The sequence below is a fragment of the Thalassophryne amazonica genome, chromosome 15 (assembly GCF_902500255.1).
Source record: "Thalassophryne amazonica chromosome 15, fThaAma1.1, whole genome shotgun sequence".
Lineage (NCBI taxonomy): Eukaryota > Metazoa > Chordata > Actinopteri > Batrachoidiformes > Batrachoididae > Thalassophryne > Thalassophryne amazonica.
Genome location: NC_047117.1, coordinates 4,426,781 through 4,448,183, shown reverse-complemented (window position 1 = coordinate 4,448,183; position 21,403 = coordinate 4,426,781). Strand labels below are relative to the sequence as shown.

General features: G+C 43.8%; 1 protein-coding gene across 1 annotated transcript; it reads left to right on the top strand.

The window, feature by feature from the left end:
- The first annotated feature begins 681 nt into the window (after positions 1-681).
- si:ch211-156l18.8 (probable G-protein coupled receptor 179) lies at positions 682-20,019 on the top strand. The gene is made up of 12 exons (XM_034187686.1): positions 682-1,678; positions 2,646-2,754; positions 7,242-7,338; positions 8,165-8,385; positions 9,268-9,336; positions 10,263-10,372; positions 11,148-11,386; positions 12,375-12,513; positions 13,476-13,578; positions 14,404-14,550; positions 15,834-18,222; positions 18,346-20,019. The coding sequence occupies exons 1-12, from the start codon at positions 777-779 to the stop codon at positions 19,704-19,706; spliced, it is 5,886 nt and encodes a 1,961-aa protein (XP_034043577.1). The 5' UTR covers positions 682-776; the 3' UTR covers positions 19,707-20,019.
- Positions 20,020-21,403: the final 1,384 nt, after the last annotated feature.

Genomic DNA, 21,403 nt, shown 5'->3' with positions numbered 1-21,403 from the left:
CTCATAAAGATGTGAAAACAGGTGTACACACACACACACACACACACACACACACACACACACACACACACACAGCGTGCTGCGGCGGGATGGTGTTGGGGGAGGGAGGGAGGATGGCGAGCATCACAAGCCACCGTCAGATGAGCTGGAAGCTCTTTGGAGCAACAGACTGCAGTGTCGGAGACAGAAGGACAAGAAGACCACGAGAGTAACAAATGTCTCTTTTTTCACTTTTGTTTCTTCTTTCTTGGATATCAAACTTTCTGGTTTCTCCTCCTCCTCCTGTCCTACTTGTTGGACACTCTGCTCTTGCTTGGATGCACCTTCTCTCACCCTTGCTGTCCCTTTTTGTGGCTCTGGTACCCCGGGCTGCTCTGGGTCCGAGGAGCCGGTCCAACACCACCTCTACATTGCTCAGTGAGTAAACAAAACCTGCTGGAGAGGTTCAGAAGAGAACCGCTGTCTCCATCCGTCACCACAACCTCCCACCTGCAGGTTTAATGATGTCACTGTTTGCATGTGTGCGTGAGTGCAGTCGGGTGCGTTCGTGCGGTGCACAGATGGAGCTGTGTGGCCATGTGCTGGAGTTGTGAGGGAACTCGCTTCTCCACCTGCTGCTGGGGAAATCTCAGACGAAAGACCACGTCTCCAAAAGCATGTGATGTTTTCTGTCGTTGGGCGAACTGTAAAGGGGTGGAGAGCCAAAAAAAAAAAAGTGACAGCATTGTTAGTTGAAGTCATTCCATCTCGTCATTGTTGTCTCCAGTGAATCCAGGATGGGTCCTGTTGGGTTTCTTCTTCTGCTTGTCCCGTCTGTCCTCAGAGCACAGGTGAACACAGAATTCTCATCAGGAGTCATGGTAGAGATGGACAACAGCACTGACTCCTTAACAAACAGCACTAGAACCTCAGGAATGCCCAGCGTTCCATCCAACCCCTCTAAGACTTCTGGGTTTGTAGTGACACCTTCAGAAGAGGACGACTGGTCAACAGCAGAGACCTTCCTTTACAGCGGAGATCCCTCTGATGTGGAAGGGGCCCGGTGCTCTCGGCCATACAGTCCACCAGGGAAACATGGACCTCTTCCTAAGACTTTTAGTGACCCACTCCGCCCAGCTCTGGATGCACTGGCCAACACCGCCAACTTCCTCAACATGATCTTCCAGGCTAGTGACTTGCGAGAAAGCACCGTGCAGGAAGACATGGAGTGGTACCATGCACTGGTCCGGGCCCTCTTGGAGGCCGACATACTCATCCAGCGGGCCCTACTCACCTTTGACGCTGATCCAACTGCCCCAGTGCCACAACTGGTGCTTTGTGCAACCCGGAACCTGACGGCTAAGGTTCAGACAGTGGTGCTTCAGGATTTATCCAAAGCCTGGGAGAGTCTCCATCCTCCAATTCCAGCTCCAGATGATAGCTGGTTCAGCAGCTTCAAATTCCCTCCATCTAACCAGCCACCAGCCGTCCTGTCCAAGAGGGTATTGCTCAATGACTTAAGCACCTTGGAAACACCGAAGTGGGCACATGGAGATGGGTACGTGACCAATCGTAGTGGGGTTCGCTGGGCCAGTGCCCCTTTTCTGGACTGTAAGGACACACGCTTTGTGCCAGGATGGCAGCTCACTTTGTCCACGTCATTCTACGGCCTCAAACCAGATCTGACACCAGAATTCAGGTTAGGACCATACAAACACAAACACACAAAACCAAACAGGTTTCAACAAACAGGTGGCAAGAAATGTTTGGTTGATGCTAAGAGACAGGTGGTCATTGTTTGAGGGCAAAGGTCAGTGCATTATGAGAGAAATCCAGCTCTGACTCAAATTCTGTTATCTGTTTCTTGATATGTCAGAACTTTCGTCAAGAATTGCAAAAGTCCATATATGACCTCAGAATTTGAATTAAAATCTCAGCCTGCCTTATAAAACATCCACTGTGTCTCAAACTCTGCCAATCACGATTTGCAAAGGAGATCTGGAACTTATGGAGTTTGTATCTGAAGCACTTATTTTTGTCTTCTTGGTTTCAGAGAAAGACTTACGCAGATTTATTGTGCTAGCAGTGTCAACTGTCATACGCGAATATCCGTCACCAAAACAGCAGGTCACTAAATTCGCCAACTGGATAAAAGGTTGATGTTACCTGAGAAGCACATGTTAAAAGAATAGATTGTTTGTTCGCAAATAGAGGTGTGTTAACTGACCAAGCTAGCATGGTGGTCCATTGTAGCGACTAGGCCAGCTGGGTAGCAAACTAACTACAATGATAATAACAGTTGGTTGAACATAATTTCTACTATACAGTCTGGTCTTCAACAGCTACAAACTCTAACTGACTGGTCTCTGGCACACTTTGTGGTTTAATAGAGCAGAATTTTATAAAATCTAGCTAGCAATTAATACGGTTCCTTCTGTTTTGGACATGGTTCAACATTCATAAGTGGCAGGACAACTTTTGACTGGACAGTGATGCAAAGTTAACATTCATCAATTGAATGTCATGAACTAGTTAAACATGTCAGCAGGAGATTACCAAATAGAAGAGAGAACAAGAAACAGATTGTTGAGATTCACCTTTGGAGCCTTAAAAATGGTCGACTTCTTTCACCACTGTACACATCTAATATTGTTTGTCTCCGGTAGGGGTGTGATCCGTGTGGACGTCAGGATCCAGGATATCGACGTGAACCAGTGTGCAGCAGGAGACAGCTGGTTTGCCGACACTCATCAGTGCAACCGCACCTCCATGGAGGTAACAAAAAAACAGTCTCAGTTCTTACTGCACAGTTCCTCACACTATGAGGCTTAGAGGTTGCTTCCTAAAAGACACCAGGTCTGGTCTGGGAGCAGTCACTGGTGCCGAGCGTCACAGCATCCACCACACAACACCATCACTTTGGCTCCCACCATGAGTTATATGGACTAAGATTATCTTAATCTAGGAAAAGCAAGTTCTTGGTCACAGTGGAAGGTCAGGTTGATAGCTGGATGAGGTTATGACTTTTTCGCAGTCCTGCTGCAGGTATCGTGTCATCAGTGTGGAGCTAATCATCACATAAATACGTCTGAAGACACACCGCAACATTCTGTAAAATCATTAACTCTGTAGGGGGTCATGGACTGGTGCTGCAGTCCTTGGAACCTCTTTGGGTCCTTGGTCCCATCCAGTGATGGGCATCCTAGTCTCACAAACATACAGTAAGACAGGAAGCAACGAGACACTCGGACCTTCTTTCTCCTGCAAAGTTATCAACATCAACACTAACCTCGGACCAGGGACCGAGAAAAGTTAAACATTTTAGTCACATCCTGTTGGCCAAGTACAGGAGGCCAATGAAAGCCCAGATCTTAGATCTTGATCTCGGTCACACACACACATATTAGTAAAATGCATCATTTGCTTGCGAACAACTGTAACAAGCTCATTTTTGAGTTAGCCACATGCTAACTAGCTAAGTGTAGTGGCTTGGCTAAGCTAGCTCAGTCACTACGCTTTTTTTCCTCCATCAGATAATAAATTCACAATTTAGCGGAAGAGAATTTTTTTTTTTACTATTATAACTGATGGCCAACTATATTAATCTGTTTTTGTAACACTTTAAATAACATAAAGTGAGAGAGGAACAATTCTGAGGTTGATTTTTAAAATCAAAACTGGTTCAGTATTTCTTGGGCGACCCAGTTTGTTAAAACTCTGCAACTATTTCTGACATTTGGTGGTCACATGACCTCGGCCCTCCTCGGACAGGTGGTGGGTTTCATTAAAGTCAAACAGGAAAACCCTCACATATCCATTTCCTCCTCGTTTTATATCTTCTGGCTTTGGTTTGTCTAAAAACACTCTGAACTCTGTCGTCACTCATAAAGTCAATCCCGTCTGCTCCGACTTTTTGTTCCCACTTTCAGTCACTTGTCCCCTTTTGTCCCGTTGCCTCCTAACTCAATCCTCGGCCTGCTATTTAGAGATGGCTCTGCTTGGTGGCGGCTTGCGGGATGATTTGATGGATTATGGAGATAATCCGCCCCACTGACATACACAAGAGGAGCAGCCAGTGAAAATCCTTTTGTCCCGCCTCGCACTACCTGGCTGACCGGATCGAGAGCTTCTGGTTGACTGGAGCGTGTTCCAGGTCACTCAGTGTCATTTTCCCTCTGGTCTTCAAAGATCACGTCCTTACAAATGACATCATGGATGGATCAGGAACTCCTGGATCTGTATCCGGATCTTGTTCCAATGTTGCCGACAAGCTCCATAAAAGTCAGTTTGTAACCAGTAAACTCGCCAACAGACAGTCAACGGATCTTATGTCTGATAAAAGATACAGGATGAGATTTGGATGAAAATGTTGATAAACACAACAGGTGAGGATCGACTTTTATACAATCATTATTTAGTTGTCAAATTTAAACTAGAGTGGCACTCGGTAGAATGTATTCTTTAACTTGAGACCCAAACCTAATGCCAATCTTTAGTCCACTCTGTTGGACCACACCCAGATGTTTCCACCAGATCTGGAAAAGGGGGCCAAGAATCAACAATCATGGATCCTGAACACTAACCTTTGATCCTGATCAATGAGTGTGATTAGCTGAACTGCAGAGTCATTTTAACATTTAAACCAGAGTGGCTCTGGGACAGGTCCAGCATCCTGGAAGTACCGTATTTGCTCATCGGAGATTAGACATTTTATGGTCATTCTGATGTTCATGATATTGGCCATGCTCGTGCATCGGCCCACCCCCTCTTCAGGCAGAATTTTACGTGGAGAACCCTGGGCCCTCTGATGGGAGAATGGGGGTAGTGTTGTAATTACTACATAGCAACAAAATGATAATATATGAATATGTACAGAAACCTTTTCTGGAACAAAATGAACCCAAATACAATATTTCAAAGACACAGCAATCACGACTGAAATCCAGTGAACGCACAGCTTAGCCTCTGGGCGAAAATCTAGCACCTTCAATTCCTGATGACATCACTTGTGGAGGGCTTCAAATTTTAAAGTCTTTCTATTCGAACTTGACAGTGGACTTGCAGAACTGTTGATGACCCTTTCAGCTTTTGTTTAGCCATGGCAAGAGGCACACTTTTTCTATGTAATATATGGATTACCATAATAATAATAATAATAATAATAATCAGTTTACTGAATAATTTCTTTGTTTTAACGTTTAGAATTTACACACTTAGCAACTTTATGAACATGTTTTTAAGACATTTAATTTTGTTCCTTAAATAATGAAAAATGTATAACTAGAAATCAACCCTTGTTTTCATTTATAATTTCTGCAAACGCAGTGGTCAAGTGGTTAGTGTGGTTGGTTTCAGTGTGGAAGGTTCCTGGTTCGAATACCACCCCTGCTGCATTTCTCCGTGTGATGTGGAGTTGTGTCAGGAAGGACATCCGGTGTAAAACTTGTGCCAAATCAACATGCAGATCCACCAAATGAAAACAAGGGAGCAGCTGAAGGGACTTACTTAATTTTTTTCCAGTACATTTTCCTGAAATATTTGAAAGCTTTTCTGTCCGTTTGCAGCACAGTGGCTTAGTGGTTAGCCATATTGCCTCACAGCAAGAAGGTCATGGGTTTGATTCCCACCTGCGGCTTTTCTCTGTGGACTTCGCATGTTCTCTCCGTGTTTGTGTGGGTTTCCGTCCACATTTAAAAGACATGCAGGTTAGGTGGAATGGAAGCTATTAAACTTTCCAGGTCTCCCTTGCAAAAGAGATCTCGATCTCAATGGAACTAACCTGGTTAAATAAAGTCAATCTTTTTTTTTTTTTTTTTTTAAATCATACATTGAAGAGTGTTAAGTCTTTCATTTTGGGTTTCCTCATAATGAGTTTTTTTTTTTTTGAGTATAATTTAATTTGTACTATATTCTGGTTTTAGATTCTGGTTTGTTCAAATGTTTCATGAGCTGGATGGTTTCAGTACTCCTTCCCACAATCCTTTGGGGCCTTTTTTGTTTTTGAGTAAACAACACACTGTAAATCTTTGAAAGTGGCCATTGTGTTCGTCTGCATGCTGACTTATACTATGACCAAACCGAGAAGAGAATTAAAGCCGTGCCGTCTGCTGGTTGGTGTCTGTGTGCGTGCATGTGCACTCAGCATGTGCACGACTGCAGGACATCCCCCGAAAAGGATCAAGCGCTCAGCTGAGGCATTATGTATCCATTTAGGTTTTAACTTATTAATGCCGAGAGCATCCGAGTGTACTGACGGGCTAAAGTCGAGCTAGCATCGTAGTGAGGCGGGAATAACGTGACCCCAATTTTAACCTTTGTTCACGTTAGCGTCACAGCGCTGCACGCCGCCGCGTTGAGCCTCGGCTCCAAAAAGCAGCTTAAAAGAGTCATAATGTGCAAAAAACAGCTTTTATATTTAAAAATGTCTGATTGCTAAACATCCTCAAAACGTCACTGAAACATGTTTTAGATGGAACGTTTTCTGTACCTGCCTCATCGTTTGAAGTGTGGACGTGTATTATTGTGTCTTTCAGTTTGTCAGCTTTGGATCCAATTTCAGCTGAAGAAGTGAACATTTGGTCAAACTTCAAGGATCATTTTCCTACAATAACATTTCTATAAATTCTCAGATTGATGTCAGTCATTTTGTACTTTGATGAAACAGCACCCCTACTGGTACTTCAAAGTGCTGCATCAATAGGGCAGATCTCCCAGGAAACAAACACAAACAAGATACAAAACATGTGGGTTTAAAATGTCAAAAAGACAAAGAATCAAAAGACTTTTTGTTTTGTTTTGTGTATTTTTAATTTCCAGTGTTTAAAAGGTCCTGATACGCGGGAGAGGCGGGTCTGTGATTATGAAGCAGGTAATTTAATTAAATTTTAATTTCATTTCATGTAATTTCAATTTATTTTCATTCATATAGCTCAAATCACAACAAAGTTGCCTCAAGGTGCTTCACACAAGTCAGGTCTAACCTGACCAACCCCGAGGGCAAGAACACGGGCGACAGTGGGAAGAAAAACCCTCTCTGATGATTTTAAAGGTACTGCAGAGTTACGAAGGTGCTGAAACATTAAAATTAAACGATCTGAGAATCCGCAGAGACGGCGCCTGTTACCAGCATCCTCTAGTTCTGGGATGGATGTAAAGGTTGTCGCACTTTGACCTTTACGTCCTTCACACTCTGTTCAAACTCGATGGATTCCAACTGAAAAAGAGCATTGTTACATCAGGCCTTGTTTGTTTGTTTTTTGCAGTGTGTACCAATTCCGGGTCGTGGCTTTCGACTGGGTCAATACTGTTGCCACTGCAAACAAGGCTACTACAACCCGGGCATGGCCGCTCAGGATTATGGTGAGTTAAGAACTAAGTACTAACCCTAACTTGTACCCAGAGCCGTCCTGAACAAAGTACCATAGAGCCCAGAGCGGCAATCACCCAAACATATTCCACGATATCTCCAAGACCTTTGGACCCAAACAAACTACATTTAGTACAAGGGTCATTCAAGTAGGGGGTGAACAGTAACCATAGCAACAGTCACCTGATTTGCATAATAATTAACTCATGGAGCCACTGAATGCAAAGTCACATTTTACGGCACAGTGGCCAAAGACCAAACTCTGGGTTCCAGTTTAAGACATAGAACTTATTGTAGCTTCATGTTTGCAAAGAAAACCAGCGGGTGCAGCTTTACTCAGCTCGTGTTTAATTTGAAATGCAGCCCCCCCCAACCACCACTTTTAAATATTCAGGAAACACATCACGAACAAAAACAACATATTCAAAGAGGACGGAATATTTCAGAAAGAGACAAACTGAAACACAGTGATTGACTGATCAGGAGACCATCATGAAAAAACAGGACGCAGGTGTGTGATTACAAATCTACTGCAGCTGTGCAAACAGTCTCACACACAGACACTAGAGGGAGACAGAGAGACACATCACAGTGATAGAACACACCAAAAGCCCACAATAAGTCCAAAAACAACCTAAAAATTTTACTAACAGACATAAACAGAGTGAGAAAACCTTGACTTTTTCTGATTTTAAACGACAAAAGATCATTTTTAAACAAATTGTTTTACGGACAATAAATGATGATTTTCCCAAATGGAGCTACGCGTTGTGTTTTTGGTGACGTGTCGTGACTTGGATTTGTCTCTTTGTGATGCAGATGGCGACTCGGTGAATGCAAGTGATGGCGACAGAACGTGTTTTCCCATCATGCCCGTGTGTCTGCCGTGCTGGCCGGGCTGTGCCAGCTGTCAGGATGCCACGCCCTGCTCAGTCCAGGAGGACTGGTTCCTGAGGAGCAGCGTGCTCACCGTCCAGGGCATCTTCATGCTTCTCACCTTTGTCAGCATGCTGGCGGCCTACTGCCACCGCCAAAACCGCGTGAGTCCGGCCTCCTGGCCAGTCAGGATGAGCTGGTTGGATGACGGGGTCGTGACATGGGGCACAACCTGCGGGAAAAGCAGTCCAACTGGAGTCATTGCACGTGTCGTGCACAGTATGCCTCTTCTGAGGACATTATTCCATCTCTCAAGCTTCTATTTTATCCAACTGAAGTTTTCCTGAAAATGACCAGAAATCCCTGTTTTGACCTTTGACCCCATGAATTCGTCCACTTAACTGATAAAGAAAAAGAAAACCATCTTTCTGGTTTGGACACTTTCCTCCCAACCCGCTGTGTGTGCGTAGGTTGACCCCAGAGTTACCCTTAAGGGGTTTGTTTTAACAAATATCAAGGTCATTGAGGTCAGAGGTCAAAATTTTGGTTGGCCTGTCAGGTGGTTACCCTGTTTCTTTCATGGCCTTTTGGCTTATTTCCAACAAACTTGATATGTGGATGACCTTCAACTTCAGAACCGCCATTAAAGGGTTTTTTTTTTTTTTTTTTGCAAAGGTCAAGGCCATTGGGGTCAAACATCAATATTGTGATTTTTAAAAAAAAAAAATTATTTTCTGATTTTCCTGATTTGGCACACATATGTAGATGGGTCCTGGAATTGCCCAGGTAACATCAAATTTACTAAAATAAGTCATTGGGTCAAAGGTCAGACAGCCATAGCTCTTCCCTAATGGTTTGAAATGAAGTTTTGAATGGTTTGAAAGAATTTGACAACACAGTTAAGCTGAAACAGTCAGTCTGAAATGATGCCTGACCTGCACGTTGTGGACCACAAGAACACTTCTGCCTGATGTGAAACGGGAGAGGACTAAATGTGTTGTTTTGTTGTTGTTTTTCTGTTCCTTTTCCGTGCCGTTGTTCCTCAGAGGATCCGAGCGTCGGGACTCATGCTGCTGGAGACCATCCTGTTCGGATCCCTGCTCCTGTATTTCCCGGTGAGATTAGCGCCCGTCACAGATCACTGCACATTATTTCATAACGGGCTGTCTGTGGGACGGCGGAGTGGGCGGGGTCACAGCCAAGGCCGCTGGTTTCATAACCCTTCTGCAATCAAGCTTCTCCTTCATTTGACCAATTAAACAGCTTTTTGTCCATCTGGCAGCAGTGAATAAGAATTCAGTGTCACAGCTCTGCGTGCGCAGGAAACGTGCACGCTCCCTGAAGGAGCCAGTTTATAAGATCCATTTAAACGCACATTAAATCCAGTTTTAATAATTACAATATTAATTTATATTGAGTGGGGGTGGTGACCAAGTGGTTAGTGTGTTTGGTTTCAGTGTGGAAAGTTCCTGGTTCAAACCCCTCCCCTGGCACGTTTCTCCATGTAATGTGGAGTTGCGTCAGGAAGGGCATCCGGTGTAAAACCTGTGCCAATTCAACATGCAGAACCACCTCAGATCTGCTGTGGCGACCCCGAGTGCAAACGGGGGAGCAGCCAAAGTGTCTTACTGTTGAGTGTCAATGAAATATTTGATTTTTCTCAGAGTGCTGCTTTGATCTGCCCGTTTATTTTCACATTGGGGCCGTATGAGGACTTTTTGATGGGGGCGGAGCTCTGCGCACTAACAGGCGGGGCTTAAAGCATTTTATGACACTTCACTTTCACACACCGAATTAGGGAGCTGGAAAAGCATCCAGCTGCAGACTGGGAGCAGGGGTGTGTCTATATTCAGGTGAAGAGGGGCTGGGGGGTTGAGGCGGTTCCTCCTCCCAACTCCAGATCTGCCACTGAGGAGCAAAACTTGTTCAAGGGCATAAAACCTATGACCCTCTGGTGCAGCACAGATCATTTCAACAGACGCATTTTGAAACGAAGCACAAACCACTAACGTGCTCTTACGTCCACGTTTTTCCTCTGCAGGTCTTCATCATGTACTTCAAACCCAGCACCTTCAGGTGTATCCTGCTGCGCTGGGTGCGAATGCTGGGCTTCTTCATCGTTTACGGCACCATCACACTGAAGATGTACCGGTCAGTCCATCCATTTTTAAGTAACTCCTCCCACTGCCACATCATAAAGGGTTTGCTGTTCGTCTTTCCGCTGAGTTTGTTTTGTGCATTAAGCAGCTCCAGGAGTTCCTAAACCAGATCTAAAACCACCTTCTGTGAGCATAACCTGAAGCCTAACCCCAGGTGTGTGCAAACTGACTTGTACACTCACTGGCCACTTCATTAGGAACACCTGCTCAACTGCTCGTTAAAAGCAAATGTCTAATTGGCCAATCACACGGCAGAAACTCGAGGCCTTTGGACATCTGGACACGGTGAAGATCTGCTGAGGTTTCAAACCTACGTGTTGATGGCAGAAGTCAGAGAAGAATGGCCAGATAAGTTAAAGTTCAAAGAGCACCAAGAACTCAACTAACCTCTGAAACAATGTCTGCAGAGGATCTTCTCCAAACAGCTTCAGACCACATCAGGTACCACAGAGTCACCAAAAACTGGACCATGTTACATTGGAGTCTAGAATTCTGTTGCCACATTCAGATGGTCAGAATTTGAAAGCCTGGATCCATTCAGGGTTTAATGAACAGTTCAGGCTGCAGATGGAGGAACTGTGCAGCATCATCATGTCAGTATGGACCAAAACCTCTGAGGAACACTTCCAGCACCTTGTTGACATTTAAGACCTTTCTGAAGGCAAAGGGGGTCAAAAGGGGGTACCAGCAAGGTGTACCTAATGAAGTGGCCGGTGTGTGTTTGTGTAGCACATTAGCTGGAATAAGAATCTGGATTTTTCCTGCAGGGTTCTGAAGGTGTTCCTTTCCCGCACGGCACAGAGAGCGCCCTACATGTCCAGCCTCCACTTGCTGAGGATTCTGGGAGTGATGCTGTTGACAGTCAGCTGGTTCCTGTGCGCATGGACCGTGGCCGTCCTGCAGAACCGAGACCGGAACATCCCAATATTCATCACGTCCACCACGACGGACGGCCAGGGGTTCAACGCCTGTTACCTGGACCGCTGGGACTACATGATGGCTGTGGGTGAGCAATGACGCTCACACTGACAGAGTCCACCTTCTGAAACTGTTTCCACTCGTTTCACGTAGGAAACCGGCTTGTCAATCCATCCCGTTTGTAGTGGAACGATCACGAGACAGTCAAGCTTTTTATTCTGTACCACTAGATGGTCAAAAGAGGTTTTGGGTGATGGTTGACTTCTTCAGCAGTCAAGCGTGATGGGAACAAACGGAAGCATCATGGGTAGTCATCAGGTTCTCTAGGACTCAGTCAGGGGGAGACACTGTACAAAACTAAGGGTATAATGAGAGCTGCACAAAGTGGAGCGTACGCCCGTGCTCGCGTGCTAAAGATGGCATTTGGTTTTACGGAAGACATGAAAATTAGGTCTGAAAGTTATTTCTATAGCAAAGGTCTGGTGCTTTAGAGATGATAAATGGTGGACACACCATATATCAGAAGAGACGTTCTTTAGTTACCGTGTGGAAACACAAAGTCTACAGACACCCTGGAGTCTGGACCAACGCAGTGAAAACGTAAATGATCCTGGATCTGCATCTGCCCCAAAAATAAGTCAACGGTTCATCAACATCGCTGCAACATCTCACTTTCAGCTGTCAGCAGTGATCACATGAGCTTGTTGGTGAAGATCAGAAGCACCTAAAGTGTCTTCATATTTGCAGGTCACCTAATTTTGGGCTCTGAAAAAAAAAATAGACAAAGACCTTAACTGCAGTCAGCAGGTTGAGAAAATGGATGAATCTGAACCTTAAGATGTTTCACCACACAGCCAATAAGAACCAAACACTACACGTGGACATGGAGTCAAACATCTTTAAGACCACCAACAAGTCCACATACTGGAATGAGCTTCTCCCTGGATGACTGAGAAGAACCTTCAGACCTGGACGAGAGAGAGAGAGAGAGAGAGAGAGAAAGAAACACGAAGTCCCGTCTGAACCTGTGACAGCTTCACTTTCTAATTGGTCCTTTTCTGTTTCTTCTCCCCCAGCTGAGCTTCTGTTCCTGTGCTGGGGCAGCTCTCTCTGGACCGCCGTCAGACCCGTCCCGTCGGCATTCCATGAGCCTCGTTACATGGGCATCGCCATCCACAACGAACTCCTCCTCTCCTTAATGTTCCATCTACTCCGGTAAACACTGAACATAAACAGGATTCTGTTTAAACCCCATCCACAGTCAAACGTGTGTAGACACGTTCTTACCAACTTATTAAAATAATTTTTTTAAAAACTTAAAGTTGTTGTCAGACTCAAAAATCAGTGGAACTATTCTGATTCAGTATATCGTATTTTCTGGATGATAAATTAGTGGAGGTGATGATCTAGTGGTTAAAGCGTTGGGCTTGAGATCAGAGGATCCTCGGTTCAAATCCCAGCCTGACTGGAATCGGGGTGAATGTGAGGCATTACTGTAAAGCGCTTTGAGTGTCTGATGCAGATGGAAAAGCGCTATATAAATGCAGTCCATTTACCTTTTATAAATTAAATGTCTCTTGAAGAAGAAAAACATACATACTGGAGTATAAATCACACTTTTTTTTTCCTGTATGTGGAACTCACTTTAACACAGCGTTTCTGAGTGTGAGTGTAACACCGGACAGGAGCTCAGTGTAGCACTTGTGCACACCATAGCATGTGCTGCTACGCAACATAAGGACTTTTAAATTCCAAAAGATGGATGAATAAAAATGCAGTGGACAACACTGGATGCTACGTGATGCGGATGCTGATCCACAGTGTTGGAAACACCTAAAAAAAAAAAAAAAAAATAGACTCCATTTGATTTTTTTTCCACCAGCTCTTTCATTTGGGATTTATGTGCATCATTTAGAGGCCTTTTATTATTGGAGTCTCTTTTGTTTTGTGCATTGATTCCTGGGAAAACCCAATATTAAAATGTCTGACTTTTCAGTATGTAATTCACACAAGCTGCAGGACCTCACAAACTAGTCAAAACATACAAACAAACAAAAAACTTTTGAGACCTCTACTACGGAAAATACGAGACCTCTGTGTACAGGGTTAGCAAAAATAACATGATAATGAAGCATTAAAAAGTACAAACGGAACCTGTTGTGTTTCCTGTCAATCAGGTTCACGTTCCCTCATCTCCATCCTGATTGGATGTTGCTGCTGTCCTTCATACACACCCACCTGACCATCACCATGACGCTGGCCCTGATCTTCATCCCCAAGGTACAATGCATCTGGGTTCACTTTACTACCTTTTTGTTCAGTTTTAAAGAGATCCTGCAGGACACTGAGGTAGAAGCAGGAAGCTGACCTCCTGGTGCTACCAGAGGAGATCAGGTGATCACGAAAACTGTGAGGGTTGACCCTTTGGGTGCCTGTGATGTATCAGGATTGGCTGGAGAAGCAGGCTGGGCACAAATGCAGGATGCAGGTACACAGCTCAGTGGAGTAACAGCGTTTACTTTGTTCGTTAGCTGGGGTCGGTACACAGATGGGCAGTCCAAAAGAAGCAGCAGTAACAAAATCATCAGGCTTAGGAGTGGTCGAGGTACACAGGCAGGTAATCAGAAAACACAATGAAGCAATCAAGGCAAGGCAAAAAACACAAGGAGCTGTGCTGGAAAGAGGCACAAGGCACATCGATCTGACAAGGGACAAAGACAAACAGTGAGGCTTATAAAGCACCCAGGTAATTAACTGCAATTCAAGAACAGATGTGTGGAGAAGCTCCCAGAACCAGGGTGTGGTCAGACAGAGAGGAACGCCCACCACCAAGAGCCAAGAGAGAAAAAAGAAAGAGCAGGACAGAGAAAACCTCAGCAGAAAGACAGAGCAAGAGAAAGACAGATCACAAAGACAAATCAATCCAGACAGTAAAACAGAACACATCCAAAACGGTTCCAAAACCTGACACGATGTCCGCACATTGATGTTTTAATGATAAATTAAAAGCCGACTGAGCAGATGGCTGTTTGAAGAAGATACTTCAGGCTACCATGAAATGCGTTTACGGATCCTGAACACTAACTTATTGTGTACTTTCCACAGTTCCTCTCTGTATCTGTGCCAGTGAAAGAAACGATTGCAGCAGAAGTGTACGAAGATGAAGTGGACCTGCGGCGCTCTGGCTCATGCCTCAACAGCAGTTTTCGCTCAGTTTGGAGTGACCACAGTACCGCCGCAGACGACCTTCGGGTATATTCGCTGAACTCCTCAGTGTACATTTCTAAATTTCCATAATTGCATATGTCATATCTCTGCAGATACATTTGCGTTTCTGAGTCTTTTTGAAATCGGGAGATGCATAGGAAGAATGGCGCCATGAGGTCACTGCACACAGGTGTTTGGTGATGATGACATCTTTGCAGGAGAACAAAGGTCCATGTCTTCAGGGTCCTGGTGCTTCCCATCTTACTTTATGGTCACCAGTCTTGGACTCTATCCAGTGACCTAAGACGATGACTGAATGTCTTTGGTACCAGGTCTCTTTGGAGGATCCTGGGGTACTGCTGGACGGACTTTGCGTCAAACAAGCGGTTACTTTGAGAGATGAGGAGTTTGAGACATGTGAAGTCTGGGGGAGTCGTAGACTGGCATTCATTTCATGCTGCAGAAGCAGAGATTAGCACCGACACCAATGGGCCTTAGACTCTTCACCTTTTGAGGCACCGGTTGCTGCGATTACTGGACTCTGTCTCGCTGTCTATATGTTTGCTTAGTAGCAATATTTCTGTCTTTGCATATTTCACGTTTCTTTGCTATGCTTTGTTATTGGTAGTTTGGCCAAATCACATGGTCACCCCGCTGAGTCTGGTCTGCCAGAGGTTTCTTCCTGTAATCAAGTAGTTTTTTCTGACCACTGGGCCAATGCGCTTACTCGAGGGGTGGGTAAGGTTTGACTTTACTCACGTAAAGCAACCTGGGGCAATTTATGTTGTGATTAGGTGCAGTATAAATGAACTAAATTGAAATCATTTATTGAAATTGCATTTCTCTGGGGACTGAGAACCCCAGAGACTGGAAAAACCCAAGGACCAGTTCCATTTTAAGCCTGGTTGTAGCTGACTGATCACCTGTTTCTGGATTGGCCAAAGCCTTGACCTGGAGCATTTTAGACTATAGTGCTGCTTTTTTTAACTGAACAATTTAACCTTGTAGTTGCCACAACAGATATTTGTGTCACATTACCAACACGTGACATCAAATTTAATCCCTAAACCACCTACCCGACCCTGCCCTGCAAATTCCTGTTGTGACCACAGCATTTCTCAAACAGATCTTAAATCATAACTTGTACTTCTGGACAATGAATGGACATTCTCAGCTGTAGAATGAATCCATCTTATATGATCACTCACATTTTATTATTCTGAATAAGTTTTCTAACAAACACACATGCCTTTTCCTCTACATGTCTTTTGTTATTAATCACTCCAACAGCTTCTTTCACCAAATGTCTCATCTCTTTTGTACACCAGGATGAACTGAAGAAGTTATACACCCAGTTAGAAATCCACAAGACCAAGAAGATGACTGCAAACAACCCTCATCTCTCAAAGAAGCGGAGTTCTAGATGCACATTGGGAAGATCACTTATTCAACGCATTGCTGAGATCCCAGAATCCATGAGCCGGCGGTGCAGTCGTGATGACAGAGAAGGTTCCATGTTCAGTAGAAGAGTCAGCCAATGTGACTCTTATAAAGCCCCTGACACCATTAGTATAAGCTACAGAAGTTCAGTGAAATCTCCTTCACCGGTGATGCGAAAGTCGCAAAGTGATCATCACTACATCAGAGAACAAGAATCTTCTGTACGCGACTCACTGTTGAGGGCTAATTCAGTGAAGAGATCCTCCCAACGATCAGAGACAGACTCCTTAGACATCACACCAGGGGTCTGCAAGTCAGTCAGTGCTCAAAATCTCACCATTGACACCAATCTCCTACATCCTGACCACACTAGGCTTCACAAGTCCTTGAGTTTAACCTCCACTAATGCCCATACGATGGAACATATACCCAAGGTCAACAGAGCCAACACAGTCCGGTCAAGGTCTAAGCAGAGTATCTCCATCAGTGACCAGATTATGAGCGCTCTCCATTCAGAGTCATTTGACAAGGCTGAAGTTTGTCCTTGGGAGGTGGCGCGAGAACAACTGGTGGATAAGAACCAGAAGCATGTCACCTATGCACCTTCTCAGGATGATGAATCAACAGGTCCACCAGCAATAGCACTTATCTGTCCTTGGGACCATTTACCAGCAGTAGAGAGGAAACAATCTGGAGAAAAAGGAACGGAAGCTGAATGTGAATCTCCCAAACTGCAAGCTCCTGTGTCTGCAAGTGCACCAGGTTCTCCAAGACCAAAGGTTACAAAAGATCAGCGCGTCTTCTCCTTCCACAACAGCAACAAATGGCTTTCTGTCAAAGCAATTACTCGTATGGCATCTGTGGATACAGGGAGTAAGGATAAGTCCAATAAGGAGAGACATTTTAGTAAAGAGGATTCGATTTCACAAAAAAGTAAAGAAAGTGCTTCCACAATGTTCAGGTCAACAACAGTTGGTAGAAATAGAAGTATTGAAAAGAAGACCATACAGAAAAGAAGTTGGACCACAACAGAGGGGAAACCATGTCTAGTAAAGCAACAAGCTATCAGGTTGTCCTCTGGAGATTCATCTGACAGAAGCCCCATAAGGCTTCGGATTGGAAAGTCTGTCATTTACCCAGGGGATGTGGAAGACATACAAAAAGACGGCACATATGAGAATGTAGTTTTATCGAGACAAAACAGCAAACGTAGTAGTATATGTTCTTGGGACACATTAAGCAGCAGTTCTAGAACTCCTTCAACTCACAGAAGAGGTAGTTATCGGATTACACAAGACCGCAATGTTTCTCATACAGATGCAGGTCCTAGGGATGGAACTGGGTCTTTACTCAAAGCTGAAGGATCAAATACGCAGCAATGCCTTGCAGCAGGCGTATATCTGAGGGAATGGCAGGAGAAAGGGAACGTAAAGGAGCAAGAAACTGCTCATGCTGGAGCGCATCCCTTGGAATCACAAGATGGGATTTCTAAACCAGCTCTGGCCAAAGATGCACAAATGGAACAACCTGTGAAGTTTGCAATAGAAATATGTCCTTGGGAATCAGAGGAAACGCCCCGATCTTCAAAAACACAAGATAATGACTATGCTAATATTTGTCCATGGGACGTTTCCAACAAGACTGAAGCTGTATATGAAAACCTAACTCCTTCAGATAAAGGATCACTGATGGTGCCAACGCGACAAGAAAATATGAAAGCTGCCCTCTATCCCAGTGTGTCTAAAGAGATTTCAAGCAATAAGCAACAAAACTTTGAAAAAACAACTGCCCTCCGTTTGGCTGGTTCCAAGACCAAGGGATCAGAAAGCTGTCCATGGGATTTCCCTGATCCCCCCAACATCACGGAAGTCATTTGTCCTTGGGAACAGAATGTCACTGATGAATCGGTGACTAAAATGAACACAGTGTCACAGACCACCATTAAAATCACCATCTGTCCCTGGGAAGCCGAAGATAAAGACAAATCAGAGAACTTGCCAACAACTGCCTTCCCTTTGGAAGTTGCAACAAAGACCCAGATGAAGACCAACTTGGCCCTTCCAAATGTCTGTCCATGGGACATGGTGGAAGCAGAGTCAGTCAAGTCTGAAGCCTCAAAAGGACCAGAGAACCTCCAAAAACAAAGTAATTTGGCCAAAGATATTTGTCCTTGGGAGACGACCAATGTTGCTAAACTACAAGACATACCTGAGAGCATTCGAGATGATGTTTGTCCATGGGAAACCAAAGAACTAAAAGTTATACCACATAAAGAAAGTACTGTGGCAGATGTTACTCCATGGGAGATAAAAAAGCCAAAACATGTCCAAAAGACAGACAGTACTTTGGCAGATTTTTGCCAACAAGAAACAAAAGAGTCAAATGTTGTCCAAAACAAAGGGAGCATTCGGCCAGATGTTTGTCCGTGGGAAAAAGAGAAGCCAGTAGGTCTTCAAAAGAAAGATAGCATTCGCTCATATGTTTGTCCGTGGGACGCAGAGGAGCCACAAGGTGTCCCAAAGAAAGACAGCATTCTGTCAGGTGTTTGTTCACAGGTGAAAGAGTCACCTAAAGCCATTACAAAGAAACACAACACTCGCTCAGACATTTGTCCATGGAATGCAGAGGAGACCAAATGTTCATCAAAGCGAGACAGTATTCAGTCAGGTGTTTGTCCATGGGAGTCAGAGGAGCCAAAAGGTGTCCAAAAGAGAGATGGCAATCAGTCAAGCATTTGTTCACAGGTGAAATATTCTCCAAAAGTATTCCAAAAGAAAGATGTTTGTCCTTGGGAGTCAGAAGATCCAAAAGATGCCCAAGAGGGAAAGAGTATTCGGTCAGATGTTTGTCCTTGGGAGTCAGAAGATCCAAAAGATGCCCAAGAGGGAGAGAGCATTCAGTCAGATGTATGTCCTTGGGAGTCAGAAGATCCAAAAGATGCCCAAGAGGGAGAGAGTATTCAGTCAGATGTATGTCCTTGGGAGTCAGAAGGTTCCCAGAAGAAAGATATTATTCGGTCAAACATTTCTTCACAGGTGAAAGATTCACCAAAAATCCAAAACAAAGACATTTGTCCTTGGGATTCAGAAGAGCCAAACGGTGTCCAGAAGAGAGAGCGTATTCAGTCAGACACTTGTCCTTGGGAGTCAGAAGATCCAAAACATGCCCAAAAGAAAGATGGATCCTGGGCAGATGTTTGTCCTTGGGATTCAGAGGATCCAAAAAATGTCCAGAAGAAAGATAGCATTCGGTCAAACATTTCTTCACAGGTGAAAGATTCATCAAAAATCCACAACAAAGACATTTGTCCTTGGGATTCAGAGGAGCCAAATGGTGTCCAAAATAAAGATGGTATTTGTCAACAACCAGATGTCCAAATTTGGGAGACCCAAGAGCCAGGAGTCATCAAAAACCAAGACCACACTGACAGAGAGAATCCACAAAAATCAGCTGAAATAATGGTTGATATGAGCAGCACTGATCAAAAGGGCGTCACTGAGAATCAGGAATCGGTGAACGTTGGAGCAGCTGCAGCAGATATCAGCACACAACTGTGTGTTGATGGCGATTTTAAATCAAATGTCACCCTGAGCCGGCGTGACGCTTTGTGTTCCTGGGAGATGATAAGGAGCAGATCTAGTTCATTCACGGACAATGTCTCAGATGTTTTCATGTGGGAACCTGAGAACATTCCAGAGGAAGATGAAGACGATGATGCAGAATGTGCTGCCGAGGCGCTCATATTCCCACCTGACTTATGAACCACATCTAGACTCCATCATCTGCTGCAGTATAGACACTAGAGAAAAAGTGATAGCTTGTGGAAAGATTCACAATCCTGCAGTCCACCAGCTGGTCAGAATTTACCATCAACTCTAAAACAGCTCCCCCTGCTGCTGGTCAAGAAGACAGGCCTTTGTGATGGACAAGACAGGGCCAATGGACATTCAGGCTCTCCAAAACTGGTTTTGGTCACCTCAGTGAAGCTGAATGAGTTGAACACTTGAATCACAGATTTATTTAAGAATCAGGTGGACGTCTCTTTCAGGGCAATAAATGACTCCTTCAGATTTGCTTGAATTTGTTTTTGTAGTGGCTTTTGTGGAAGTCTTGTGTGTAGATAGAAAGATCCCAAGTTTTGCAGTAACTCTGAATACCTGTTTCAAACTGGCAGTCATGTCTGGGCTTTGGGATCGCCCACATTATTAGCAGACCGACCAAAAGCCTGTTGCCACCCCCTGAAGACTTCCTAAGAAGTCCTCTTAAAACCTGTGGCGACCCCGTGCTATGCATGCAGTCACATCCTTGAATCAGCTCACCTTTTATGTCCAATGTAACTGGAAAAACAATATAAATAAATAAATAAAAATCTATAATTAGGATTATTTGAGTGCATCCTAGTTCAGCCAATTAGTAGTAATTTTGTGAATCCAGGCACAGGCGTCGCTTTTCTCCAGAAGGAATTGAGAGAATTAATAATACCACGAGTGTTGCCGGAACCTTAAGTCTCGGGTTAAAAAGACTTCATCCTACCCCACGTTGAAAAACATAGTAGCAGAAATTTTTTAAAAAGTAACAAAAACCAGAATTTAAATCAACTTTAATTATAGTCACACTCGGGGGGGGAGATCAAGCCAGACCTACCAATCAAATCAGGATACAATCATTTCTGCTTTACCAGCTTATGTTTTCATTTTAAGTGGAAGAATAACAAAATTAAAGGAAAAGAGAAAAACCATTCAGCAGTGGTGCTTTTTCAACTCTTCTTCTACTTATGAAAGTGTGGCAGAAAGGAAACTAACAAAGAAATTTAATAATCAGGCCACAGTTTAATCAGAATGCTTCTCCAAGATAGTATGAATGTTTATTCGGACAAGTTAACCAGCAACTGAGAACACGCAAACATTTAGCTCAGGATGATAAAAGCAGCAATCAACTCTCAAGCAGCCAAGAAATATGGTGAGAGAGTTTAATATTAAATGTTGGCAATCCCAAAAAGACAGACTTTAAAATGCTGTTTACTGTGGTCATAAAGGTGAGTGTGTCAGCACATGGTTGGAAAAAAAAAAAGAGGGATGGTGCATTATTTTCAAATAGAATTATTTTCTTCATTTGAAAAAGAGAGAAAAAAAAAAGGTATGCAGAAAGTATTTTTCCAAAAATATTCCATCGGCTACAATCGTGTTATATTCAGAATACAGTATATGGAACACGTTTATATTTAACTTTAATTTTGTTTTTTTTTGTACTTAAATACAAGAAAAATGTGATGTTCATTGAGAAAAGTCAAAACAAATGGGATGAAGCCAATCCTGTCCTTGAGTTTTATGTTATTTTTGCAAGGACCGTTTTGTTTGATTCTAAAAATGGTCCATTAGAGTAAATTATAAATTGTGCAACATTTTAAAGTAGTGTTTGTTAATGTGCTTTGAAAAACAAAACAGATGAAATTTGTGAA